The 12,270-nt window shown below is 58.4% G+C and overlaps 1 protein-coding gene across 3 annotated transcripts; it reads right to left on the bottom strand.

The window, feature by feature from the left end:
- Positions 1-337: 337 nt before the first annotated feature.
- GPR153 (G protein-coupled receptor 153) lies at positions 338-11,572 on the bottom strand. Of its 3 annotated transcripts, none has more exons than XM_084786884.1 (6): positions 11,039-11,572; positions 6,663-7,130; positions 5,911-6,340; positions 3,671-3,869; positions 3,155-3,339; positions 338-2,822 (listed from the first exon to the last, which is right to left on the bottom strand). In XM_084786884.1, exons 2-6 carry the CDS (start codon positions 7,016-7,018, stop codon positions 2,091-2,093), a joined length of 1,902 nt encoding a protein of 633 aa, XP_084643010.1. In that variant the 5' UTR covers positions 7,019-7,130; positions 11,039-11,572; the 3' UTR covers positions 338-2,090. The 3 variants fall into 3 exon arrangements, with proteins under 3 accessions (XP_084643010.1, XP_084643012.1, XP_084643011.1); XM_084786886.1 differs by having other exon boundaries at positions 338-2,753; XM_084786885.1 differs by lacking the exon at positions 11,039-11,572 and adding an exon at positions 10,092-10,982.
- Positions 11,573-12,270: the final 698 nt, after the last annotated feature.

Here is a 12,270-nt window from a genome sequence, read left to right as displayed (position 1 = left end):
GGGGGAGAGGACGACCTGAGAGTACCGCCAGGCTAGTGCCCAGTCCTTGTTCTGAGTCAATTTCTCAGTGCTGGTCAAATCCTGGCTCAACAACAGGCGCCAGGATGCCGCCTGTGACAGAGGATCTATGTATGGGCGTTGGGGCCCACCCACTGCCGTTGTGGGCCCAGGTCTGGCTCACTGGCCAGGCGGGACTGCAGCACCTGCTTGGAGAAGTGGCAAGTCTAAGGGAACGTGCTGGCCTAGGCTTCAGGCCCTAGACGGAGATAGATTTGGGGAGCAGGTGGTTGGTCCTGTGAAAACAGGTTCCCCCAAAGCCCAGCCCCAGAAGGCTGTGTGCAAACCATGAGGAAATTTTTATTGAGTTCTGTACAGAAAAAAATGCTGTTTTTTGTTTTTTTCCAAAAAAGCTACAAACGAATCCCTGACTGTGGGCTGGGCGGTGGTGTATAGATCGCTCTTACCAGCAACCCCAGGGTCAAGGTCCTTAGAGGTGTCAGCACACAGGGAGACTGAACAGGGTGTGGGAAAGAGGCCTAGATGCCTAGCGTCCTCTGCGTGGGGTCTGCCCTTAAGGTTCTGTAAAAAGTAGGAGTGATTTAGGGAACCCACGTCCCCGTTACAAGTATTGCCATTGAATACAAAATACAGAGTGAAAACCCAAGGTGACAAATTGACCATTTGAGGCCAGTGAGGGAGACAGTGGCTAGCTGGTGGCCTCTGCCCCTATGTGACATGTCAGTCCCTAAAGGCACAGCAGCAAATGGCCAGAGGCAGCTTCTCCCAAGTCCAAAGATGGACCACAGTCCCCCGGTTTCTTTTCCATGATGGTTTATCTTTCATTTACCCCACAGCCAGGGAGGGGACTACAGAGACCCCTGAGGCCTAGGGTAGAGCCATCATGCACCCCCCCACCCCCGTCCCCAGCTGGGGTTGGAACTCTGTCTGGAGACGGAGAGGGGATGGGCCTGGCTGTGGAGAATAGGACACATGGGCTGGCTCTGAACTGGCCCTGAGACCAGGTCCAGGTCCCAACACAGAGGGTCCGCTGTATGGTGACAGCACTACCCCTTTGCCCTCAGCTCCCAGCCCTGGGTCTCTCCTTGCCCGTATCTATGTCCATGGCACAGCCCAGACCCAAAAAGGGGTCTACCCAGGACAGAGAGAGCAAAGCCCTTCCTTGCAGTGGACGTGGGAACCGTGGAGCTGGGCACCAAGGCATGGAGGCCCACTTCTATTCGCTTTAGTCCTCAGTACCCACGGCCTTCAGAACAGGATCACGGAGGTGCCGACACAGTGGGGGACAGGCAATACGGTGGAGTCGAGGTGGCTGTTACACCCATGGGTGCTGTGCTTTAGCTAGAGTGGGGTGAGACTCCAAGAGGGCAAAGGTCATGGAGACTGGGAGGCCTCCCATCTGGGAGCCACTTGCTGAAGGCTGACCCTAACAAAGGGCCTTTGGACTACGTCTCACCATCTGGTCCATTCAAGTACGACGACGGCACATAGACCAGGAATGTTCTTCAAACAGCCCTGAGAGGTGTATCATGGTCATCCACTCATCGGAGATGGGGAAACTGAGGCAGGTCACAGGAAAGCCTGCTCAGTAGAACTTGTTTGGGCTCTGACACCGCCCTGTGCTTACAGACGCTCTACACTGCCACACCCGTGAAGCAAGCCAGTTGCAGGGTGAGCAAAGTTGAACGCAGTCCAGTGGGTTTCGGCTTAATCTTCTCCAAGAAGGGATTTTGTCCTTTTTCATGATGGTCGGGTCTCAGGGTTCCCTGCAACTCAGTCTAGCCCCAGAGGTGTACCAAACGTGCAGAGGCCACTCCCCCTACACAGGCAAAGTCGGCCTCCTCCTGGGTGATGCCGCGCCCAGCATTACGTTTCTGTCCTGTGCATCCATCCAGGGTGGCCATCGTCCCTCCAGGCAATATCAAAAGGAACTATAGGAGGGGCACACAGTCCACCATCCACTCACTCCTAGGGTGGGTGGCACTTGCCTGTGCGCCTAACCCACTTGGTGGCATCTTTGGTGCTGTGCCTCTTCCTTCTGCATGGCGACTCTGGAGAGGACCTGGAGGGCCCTAGGACGCAGAGCCCAGCGAGTCTGAGTGCAGCGTGACGTAGCCCGAGGACTCAGAGGGCGAGCTCAGAAAGCTGCTAGTGCTGCCGCAACCCGCCGCCTGCAGCCCACCGGGCTCGCCCCACGACACACTCAGGCCGCTCTGCAGGGGCCCCGCCTGCGCGCGCGCCGCCCGGCGTCCCTGGGTACTTTGCGCACGACTGCTAGGGGGTGTCGGGACCTCACCCGGCTCCGAGCCGTCCGAGGCAGCAGGGAAGGGCCGTACGGGGGCAGGCAGACGACGCAGAGCCTGCGGCTCGCGCTCGAAGGCGGTCAGCGCGAAGGTGTCGGGTAGCAACGAGACCGAGGCAGAGCGGGTGCCGGGGCCTGGGCGGCGATGCGGGCTGCCGGGAGGCGAGTCCTGGATACGACGCCGGCCGCCCTCTACAGACGAGGGCTGTAGAGACAGCAAGCTCTCCGCAGAGCGACGGCACGGGCGGAAAGGGGGCGCATCCTCGGCGAAGGCCAGCAGGCTCCCCCGCCGCCGGTCGGGCCCCGCTGGCAGCATTAGGTGTGCCAGGGCTGCCAAGTCCTCGCCGGAGCTCCAGCGCGGGAGGAAGGTGGGCAGGGGGGCGGCCGCCCACATGTCGGCGTCGTCGTTGGAGAACCGCCGGGTGGGCGGGACCTGCGAGCATCCGGCCGGGCTGAGACAGGGCTGCCCTCCTGGAAACCCGCACCGATGCCTCCCCGCGCCCTGCAGAGCAGTGTGTGGGTCAGGGATCAGGGCCCCCCCCTCGCCTTGAAGCTGTGAGATTTGGGGCAAGTGACAACCTCTCTGAACCTCGGTGTTGGTTGAAACTTGGGGTCGGTCGGAGACAAGGCTCATGGGAAGGTTCACAGTACAGACACCAATGGACCCCTCTTTCAGAGTAGGGGTAACATGGGCCCACCCACATAGGTTTGTGTGTGTGTGTGCGCGCGCGCGCGCCCGTGCGTGTGTATGTGTAAGAGAGAGAGAGAGGGAGAGAGAGAGACAGAGAGAGAGACCACAGACTTACAAGGCTCCTGTGCTCTGCCTCAGCCTACCTGCAGATACTGCATTCGATCCTCCTGCAGTTTCCACAGGGGATAGAGCTGGGGTAAGCCTCCTTCCATGGCTGAGAGCTCATGTTTGGCCATCCTGTCCAGAGCCATGTAGTCACCTCCATAGCTGTAGTCAAGGGAGCGCTCCAATACAAGGTCGGGGGAGATGCCGCCATCTAGGCTGGCCTCTGCAGGACAGGGCAGGAAACATAAGACGGTAGAAAGCTTCCTGGAAGGCTCCAGGATCCTCACAAGGAAGGGACTAGTTTTCAGAACCCGGCAAGGGTTCTGGGTTCAAATCCCATGCTTTGGAGGCTGACATATTAAGCTCGGCCGAGATTTCCGGTGGGGGCTCCATGGGACTCCAACCACAGGCTGACAGCTCTTGGCACACGGCAACGTCTTACCATACTTGTGTTGCCGCAGGAGGTTACCTGGTGGCCAACAGGTGGGTGCCACGTGGTGGAGAAATGCCAAACAAGCTGACTCCTCCCACCCAGGGGGTGTCCTCGCCCTTACCGTTGTCAGAGTCCTCGTCGTCATCGTTAGCCATGAGGGCCACGCACTTCTCCCAGACTGCCTTGAGGTCGGCCCGGTAGCGATCACAGGTCCAGAGGAACACAGGCAGCAGCAAGGCCTGGGTCACGGAGCACCACAGGACACAGAGCACCATCCAGGGTGCTGAAGAATCAGCCCGCAGGCTGCTGAAGCTCACCACCTGTGGGCACAGGGCTGGGCCTGACTCACAGGACCCCGCCCCCACCCCCTGCTCCTACCCCTCTCCCCGCAACATCCGCCCCACCTGTGAGCCCATGACCCACTGAGGAAAAGGCCAGGGATTGAGTGAACGAAGGTAGGGGCCTCTATCTACCCTGAACACAACTCAGCTCTGTGTGTCACGCCCCAGTACATTTGGACCGCAGCTTCCTGGGTACCCGCGGGTGACATGACAGGAGTTACTGCCACCTGCTTCCAAAGGACAGACTGGGAGAAACAGACCTTGAGCCTGCAGTTTTCTGTCACTGCCATATCTTCTGGGCCACCTCCTCAGCTTTGCCCCTACTCACAAGCTCAGACCCCAATAGTCAAAGGGTCCAACCAGGTGGCCTTGAGGGCCCTTCCCAGGGTCTCCTCATCTGCCTGGAAAGTGTTTAATGATGTCACAACAGAGTAAAAATGGGGACGCGGTGTCTGTTCTGCAATTTGCGTGATCCTTGGAGGCTGGTGAGTCTTGGGGGCTCTGTTTCCTCATCTGTGAAATGGGCTAACAACACCCATACTACAGAAGGCAAGAATTCTTGTTTTCTTTTTTGTTTTTTTGAGACAGGCTTTCCTCTGTGTAGCCTTGGCTGTCTTAGACTTGGTTTGTAGACCAGGCTGGTCTCGAACTAACAGAGATCAGTCTGCTTCTGCCTCCCCTGAGTGCTGGGATTACAGGCATGCACCACCACGCCTGGTTTAAAATGTTTTTATAGCTCCCCCGAGCCGCCCCCCCCCCCCCACCGAGACAGTGTTTCTCTGTGTAGCCTTGGCTGTCCTCAAACTCCCAGCAATCTGCCTGCCTCTGCCTCCTGAGTGCTGGGATTAAAGGTATGTGCCATGCTCAGCTAGGTTTTTTGTTGTTTTTTTTTTTTTTAAGCATTTGCCTGCACGTATGTGTACCATGTGCCTGCCTGCAGATGCTTGTGAGCCACCAGGTGGATGCGGGAACCAAACCCAGGTGCTCTGTAAGAACAGCCAGTGTTCTTAACCACTGAGCCACCTGCCACCCTGAGTATTAAGCTGGGGTAGTGGGGTAGTGGTGGCACAGGCCTTTAATTCCAGGGAGGAGGGGCCCAGCGGATCGCTGTGAGTTGGAGGCCAGCCTGGTCTACAAAGTGAGTCCAGGACAGCTAAGGCTACACAGAGAAACCCTGTCTCGAAAAACCAAAACCAGAAAGAAAAAAAAAGAAGTCCTGGTATTGTTTACAACAAGCAGTGGGCTCCATCAGGGGCACCTACTTCCCCAGTTCCCAGCTCTGAGAAAATGCTGGGGTAGGCCCGGCACTCCCTCTAAGGCCCTACTCTGTCTTTACAGTGCTTCCTGCTTCTCAGGGCAGCTTCTTTGCTCTTTCCGTTGGCACAAGCACTAGGGGTATCAGGCCCAGCTGTAGAAAAGTACCCTAGGGAGGGTGCAGGGCCTGCGGAGGGCAGGGTAGTGGGGTGAGGCAAGGGTGCAGGCTGCCCCTGTTCCCACACCTCTCTGGGACTGTGTCCTGCAGTGACCTCAGGGATGCAACCCTCCTGCCTGTGTGAGCAGGCTGGCTCTGGCCTGGCCTCTTCTCTCTCCAGACCTTCTCTGGCAGGCGCTGCCCCGCTTGGACCATGGTCAGCAAGGCCGTCTTCCAATGGACCTTCGATCTGACCCTCACAGGCTAGGCGTCTGCCGTATGCCAGTCCAGTGTTCCTTACCTCCTCGCCACATCCTGGGACCTGAGCAGGGGAAGGCAGTGGCATTGCTCATCGCAAAGGGACCTTAGGTGACACAAGGGAAGTGCCTCTGCAGTGTGACAAAAAGCTCCTAGGTGACAAAGGTTCAAGTCTCATCACATCTATCCTGGCTTTGGGCAAGTCATGCACCTCTCTGAACTCTGCTTTCCAAATCTGGAAAATAGAGGAGTGATGACTCATAGCTAGGAAGTCAGGTTTAGAGGTTTCGGCTATCCGATGCCCGGCCCCCAGGCTGTCCCAGAAGCCACATCCCTGACAGGCTCACCCACCAGCACAGGAAAGCCCATGAGGCAGTCATAGATGACCACGATGGTGGCCACCAGGCCCGTGATCTGCAGCGAGGTTCTGGCGGGCTCTGAGCCGTCAATGGAGGAGCGGCGCTTGCCCTGCGCGTCCTCCACCACGATGGTGGGCACAGTGAAGGTATGGCGGTCAGCCCGGTGGCCGACCTGCGTGGCCAGCGTCTGGAAGAGGGCAATGGCCGTGCAGACCATGCCCATGGCCACGCTGCCTCCCACTAGGAGCAAGAAGCAGACGCCGAAACCCAGGCCGATCTCGGCCACGATGAAGCGGCAGCCGTGGGTGTAGAAACGCTCACTCGTGTCGTGCCAGCCGACGGCAGGAAGGGCAGACAGGATGAAGGACACCATCCAGATGCCCATGACTGTGTGCACCGCCTGCTTCTTGGCATTGCTCAGCCTGGCGTGGGGGCAAGGCAGGATAGAGAACCCTGGAGTTACTCACAGGCCCGTAAGGGACCGCACAGGGCCCTAACCATCCCTCCCCACTGACATTGTAGTCTCCGCCCAGCTAGCACCGCAGGGCCTTGTTCCTTGCTCAAGAGCCGTTCACACACCTTTCATCAGGCACTTCCGTACTGAGTGACACTAATGTTCGGTCACAGGCACATGTACATGCGTGGCCCCAGCATCCCCAGACTATGTCTGCCATCCTGGCATAGCACAACCGTGCAGGAGCCCCGGCCCCTCCCTGAGAAGCCCCCAGGCTGTCCTGTGCTCACCGGTAGTTGACAGGCCATCGGACCATCCACATGCGGTGATAGGAGATGGAGGTGACGGAGAAGCAGGTGGCGAGCGTGAGCGTGTAGAAGGTGGAGACGAAGACTTTACAGAGGCCCTCGTTCCACGCGTAGTCAGGCTGCTGCCGCCGCAGCTGCACCACGGCGTACGTGGCGATGGGCACCGCCACGTTGAGCATGTGGGTGGCCGCCAGCGTGCACAGCAGGAACTCCAGAGGCTTCCACTTCTTCTGCTTGGCACCTACACTGAGGATGCCCCAGGCGTTGGCCAGCAGTGACAGGCCTCCGCACGCCAGCCAGCCCACCGCACTGCCGGCCAGACGCGGCTCCTCACTCATGGTGCAGGCTGGAGCTGACCAGCGGCCGTGGCATCCTCCTCAGAGCCAGGCCTCCGTGCAACGCAGCAGCCCTCACATGTGGGGGCCTGGTGAGGCCAGGGACCACGAGCAGCTGCGGAGGGAGCAGTGAGCATCCGTGAGGACGGTGACACAGCACTGGAGCTCTAGGATGAGAGGTGGGAGGAGTCCCCCTGTGCGGCTCTGGCTTACCCGCCTCATGACTCGCTGGTCAGGAGGCCTGGGGAGCGGTGTACAGGGGTTGCCATGTTATGTGCCCGTTCTCTCCTGTCTTCCTGATCAAGGCTTAGAACGCGATATTACTTTTCTAAAATTCTCTTTAACATTTATTTTATTTATGTGTGTGAGTGTTAAATATATATATGTACCATATGCATGCAGGTGTTTTTGGAACCCAGAAGAGGGCATCAGATCCCCTGGTACTGGGGTTACAGCCGTCTGATGAGGGTGCTGGGAACCGAACCCGGGTTCTCTGGAAGAGGAGCAAGTGCTCTTAACCACTGAGCCATCTCTCCAGCCCGGAATCTGAGCTTTCTTACAAGCCACTTATGGTCTCCGCCCCAAAAGGACGTATCTCCATTGGATTTATTTATGAGTGTTTTGCCCGTATGTCATATCTGTTCCTAGGCCAAGAGAGGGTGTTGGGGTCCCCTGGAACTGGAGTTCCAGATGGCTGTGAGCCAGCAGGTGGGTGCTGGGAACAGAACCTGGGTCCTCTGCAGGAGCAGGAAGTGCTCCTAAGCACTTTCCCCCGCTCAGTCTAGGTTGTTAAGGGACAGGGTCTCACTTGCAGCAATCCTCCTGGGCCTGCATTATAAGTGGTGCGTTTACAAGCGTGTGCCACCATGTGTGCCTTGCTCACTCTAGACAGCCTAAGGCTGGTCTTGAACCCCTGACCCTTAGACTCTGGAATGCTGGGAATTTAGGTGTCACCGACGGACACTCTGTGTAAGTCCTAGTTTTGCCTCACAGCAAGCGCCCCCTGACCATCACGTGTTCCAAAATCCCCACACAGACACCCCAGGTACTTGGACCTTCATTTATCCCAGCCCCTCCCCCCCCCCCACCGCACTTCATACCTCCCTTTGCCTTCTCTGATCCCCCAAGTGGCCGGTGAGGTAGAGATGAGGTGGCCACCTCTCACACCCACCCTAGGCATGGGTATACCAGACCCTCACTGTGGGCCTCTGCTAGGGCCTGGCACAGCCGGGGACAGTGACTGTGTCTGTTGCACACTGGCTGTAGGGTGGTGCAGGGCCCCCACCTGGGCAAGAGTTATGCCACTTCCGTGGGAAGCTAAGTGGACAGGCACCACATCTCTAAAACCTTGGCCCAGGCATCATACAGTGGGTGCTGTGAGGCAGTGGTCAGCACCACGTTCTGGGCGTGGCTCTCACCCAGAGGGTACTGTGGACTAGTGTTGGCCTGGAGGTACCGCAAAGCCCAGCCCTTGACTGCGGAGGAACTGCCCGTTGCCTACAGACGGGAGCAAAGGAGGTTGAACATACAGGAGAGGGAACCAGCAGGCTGCGTGGCCACTGCCCCCCACCTCTTCCAGGCTGTCCACTCTCCTATGCTCACTGCTTGGAGCACTGCATCTTGGAGCAGGCCGCACTGGAAGGGCTCCATGCTAAGAGAAGGCTACCTGCAGCCCTATCAGCTGCACTACTCAGAAACTATCACACATCCGGCGTCCCTCCCACCACTTCCCCCGTGCCTCCAGCTTGGGCAATGGGGAACTGCAGCAGCCCCTAACCAAGGTTCCCAGCTCTCAGCCTTCCCGTGTTGTCTACAAGTCTCTTTCTTCCCTTCCTTTTTAATTTAATTTAATTTTTTGGTTTTTTTTTTTTTTTTTTTTGGTTTTCTTTTTTTGAGACAGGGTTTCTCTGTGTAGCCTTGGCTGTCCTAGACTTGCTTTGTAGACCAGGCTGGCCTTGAAGTCAGAGCTCCACCTGCTTCTGCCTCCTGCGTGGTGGGATTAAAGGTGTGTGTGTCACCACGCCTGGCTCCTTTTCTTTAAAAACAAACAAAAATTATTATTATTATCATTATTATTATTATTATTATTTTGTTTTCGAGACAAGGTCTCTCCGTGTTAGCCTTGGCTGTCCTAGACTCACTTTGTAGACCAGGTTGGCCTCGAACTCACAGCGATCCACCTGCCTCTGCCTCCCAAGTGCTGGGATTAAAGGCGTGCGCCACGACACCCAGCCCTTGTCTACACAGGTCTCTCAGTCTGCTGTGGGTTCTTCTATTTCAGTGCGTGGCTGCCCAAGCCCTGCCCACACCCTAACTCAGGGCTGGGCTTCCCTGTGGACACAGAGCCCCATAACATCCGGTTGGGTGGAAGTCGGCTGGAGACAGGGTGATTTCTGCCCAAGCATTAGGCCACTGCTTGCAGAAAAAAAAAAAGTGTGGGCAGCATGGTGGCCCTTTCAGCATCTGAGTGTAGCCAGCCCTCTCAGCTGTAGGCTGGAGGTTACGAGGTGAGGAAGAAAGAATGCTGTGGGCTTGGCTCCCTGCTTGTTACCTGACACCCTGCACCTCAGTTTTCTAATCCAGAAATCAGACATGAAGTGCCTTTCTTGACAAGAGTTGATGCGCTCTGCCAGGCAAAGTGCTTAGAGTGGAGGTGGACACAGTCAGCAGACAGCAAACACATGGAATATAGCCAAGCCTGGGACCCTCACCCAGGGAGGGAGGGAGGGAGAGAGAGAGAGAGAGAGAGAGAGAGAGAGAGAGAGAGAGAGAGAGAGGGCAAGCACAAATCCACTGCCAATGTCTTTATGTACCCAAGCCAAGAGTTCACTCCTTGAACACCAAAGTCTCTCAAGCCCCAACATGGCCTGTCTGAGCTGATCATCCCTCCTGGATAAATCCTAACTGTGGCAACAAGGTCCCCTTCGAGAGCCGAGGACAGCTAAGAGGAAAGTACCGGGGCAGGCCATCAATCCTGGAGGCTGTATTCTGGGCAGGGAGGAATGTTCTGGAGTGTTGGGGGCAACATCCCATCTCTTAAGTGAAGAGGCGGTAGGGACGCACCGTTGATACCTACGGATCCTGGAGCAGCAGTCACTGGGGCCAGAGCCCATTGGGTCCCACCAGTATTTGGTTGCTCTTCCCAGCAAGCTCCTTCTTATCGGATTCCGAGCACCTCCAGCACTTCCAGGAGGATGCGTCCCACCTTCATATCAGGAATCCCTCAACTCTCCCCAAAGCAGGGCACACGGCAGGTAAGGCAATCTAGAGACCCACCCAGGCCTCGAAGCCACCTCCCTCCGCAGGGTCGGCCAACAAGGCCGGGTCGTGACGTCAGGGCCCTGGGCCAATGAGGCCGCGCAGCCCCAGGGCTGTATTGCGCAACAAAGAGAACTCAGAACTTGAAAGGATTCCCCGTGCTCGGGCTGCGCCCACCGGTCTCCGAGGAGCCTACACTTCGTGACTTTGCCTCTTAGCTGGGCTCTGGTGTCCCAAAGGGTCTTCAAAGGCCTAGCTGGACGGCAGCCCAGGGCGCAGCCCTTGACACCCCATTTATCAGTCTTGGTCTCCCGGGATTCGGTTCAGTCCTTTATCCACCCCTAAAAGGCGCACCCCTGCTGGCCTGGCCCTTTTGGGTCTTCCAGTTCCTAGCCCCGAGGGAGCGTCCAAACAATGGCCTGAGAAGCCAGCTTAGGGCTGGGACTGTGCCTTAACCTGCACCCTCAGTTTGCGGTGGGTATGGTGGACCTGGCACCCACTAAGTAGCCACTTCATGACCCTCCGCGAGCCGCCAAAGACTGCACTGCCGGGCCTGGGAACAGAGAGCCGAGGGAGAGGCTGGCTCGGAGAAGTTACCCTGAAGGTCCCCAAGTTGATGGTGGTGGGGGCGTTCTAGCCCTAAAGGCTGCCCACGACCACTCCAACGGAGTCCGCGTCCCACCAAATGCTCCTAGCGCCTCCGTGTCCAGTCCTCCCGCCCGGATTTTCCCTTCGGTACCCCTGGGCCAGGGCGGTGGCGCTCACCCGGCATTTGGGCGCCCGAGGCTCTGGCTCGCTGCTCCCGCCTCCGGCTCCGGCTGCGGTTCCCGCGCCCCGGCACTGAGCGCCCGCCGCCAGGGGCCGTGAGGAAGGCTGGCGGCGGAGCGGCCCGCGGGCCCGGGCATCCTGGCGGTGGTGGCTGCCGATGGCCAGGGCGCTGCACTGAGCTCGGCCCTGCCGCCCTCCCTCCCTGAGCGCCGCCTCCGCCGCGGCCGCGCTGGGTTCTCGCCGCTTGGCTGGCTGCGCTCGGGCGGCCGGGGGCGGGGGGCGGACCAGGGCGCATGCCTCTGCCGGGGCCTCCGCGCCGCCCCCTGGCCGTGCCCCGCCTTCCCGGCCGCGTCTCCCTGGCCCCCCACTCAGGGCAGCCACGTAGCCCCAGCAGCCGCACTGAAGCCCCTTGGAGCGCGCGACGGGACCCGCCCACGCCGGCCCCGGTCTGGGTCACTCAGGCCGCCGCCGCCTCTAAACTGACTGGAGTTTGGACACAAACGGAGAGGGATGAAGACAGGGGATATGGGGAGTCAGAGAGGAAGCCACGTCAGAGGTTAGCATCCTTGAGGGACAAGATGCGCCTGAGGTCTAGCGGCTTCTAGGAATCAGAGTTGCTGGGTCAGGAATCAGAGCAGCAGGAGGCAGGGCTGGGTCAGCCAAAGGTTCCAAATACTATCCTAGCGCCTAGGGCTCTGCGGGTAACAGTGTACCCGCCTCGGGGCTGCAGGGTGACTGGCTTTCCCCCAGGGGCTCAGCCTTGTCCCCTTTGAGTCTCTGACCAAGCAAATTGGTAGAAGGCTGACTCCGGGCTTCCCTCCTCCCCTCCTGGAGCCCTCCTTCTGTTAACATCTCTAGTGGGCCACAGGCTTGTGACCACTACACTCCCCTACCTGCTCCTATGTAGAGGGCAATATTCTGTTGTTCTCCGTAGAAGGCCTTAAGACCTCTCCAGTGGGGCAGACATCCTGGCTCCACACCCAGGCAATACAATGGCAGACTTCTAGGCCACTCGGGGTTATGGGGGACAGGATTGTCCTTTAGTGTCCCTGGGCCAGCAAGCACCATGCCCACATAGTGGGTTACCCCGGATGAGACTCACATTAATTTGCAACCCACTAGCTGCCTGGGTTCTCACTTAGTAGCTCACCTTCCGTATGTACCCTAGGGCGCCAGGCTCAGTCCTCTGAGCTCCAGGTGTGTCCTCCCACACCCCACCCCCTTGCCCC

Source organism: Acomys minous (assembly GCF_964271855.1).
Source record: "Acomys minous genome assembly, chromosome: 6".
Classification (NCBI taxonomy): domain Eukaryota; kingdom Metazoa; phylum Chordata; class Mammalia; order Rodentia; family Muridae; genus Acomys; species Acomys minous.
This window is presented reverse-complemented; position numbering and strand designations above follow the sequence as displayed.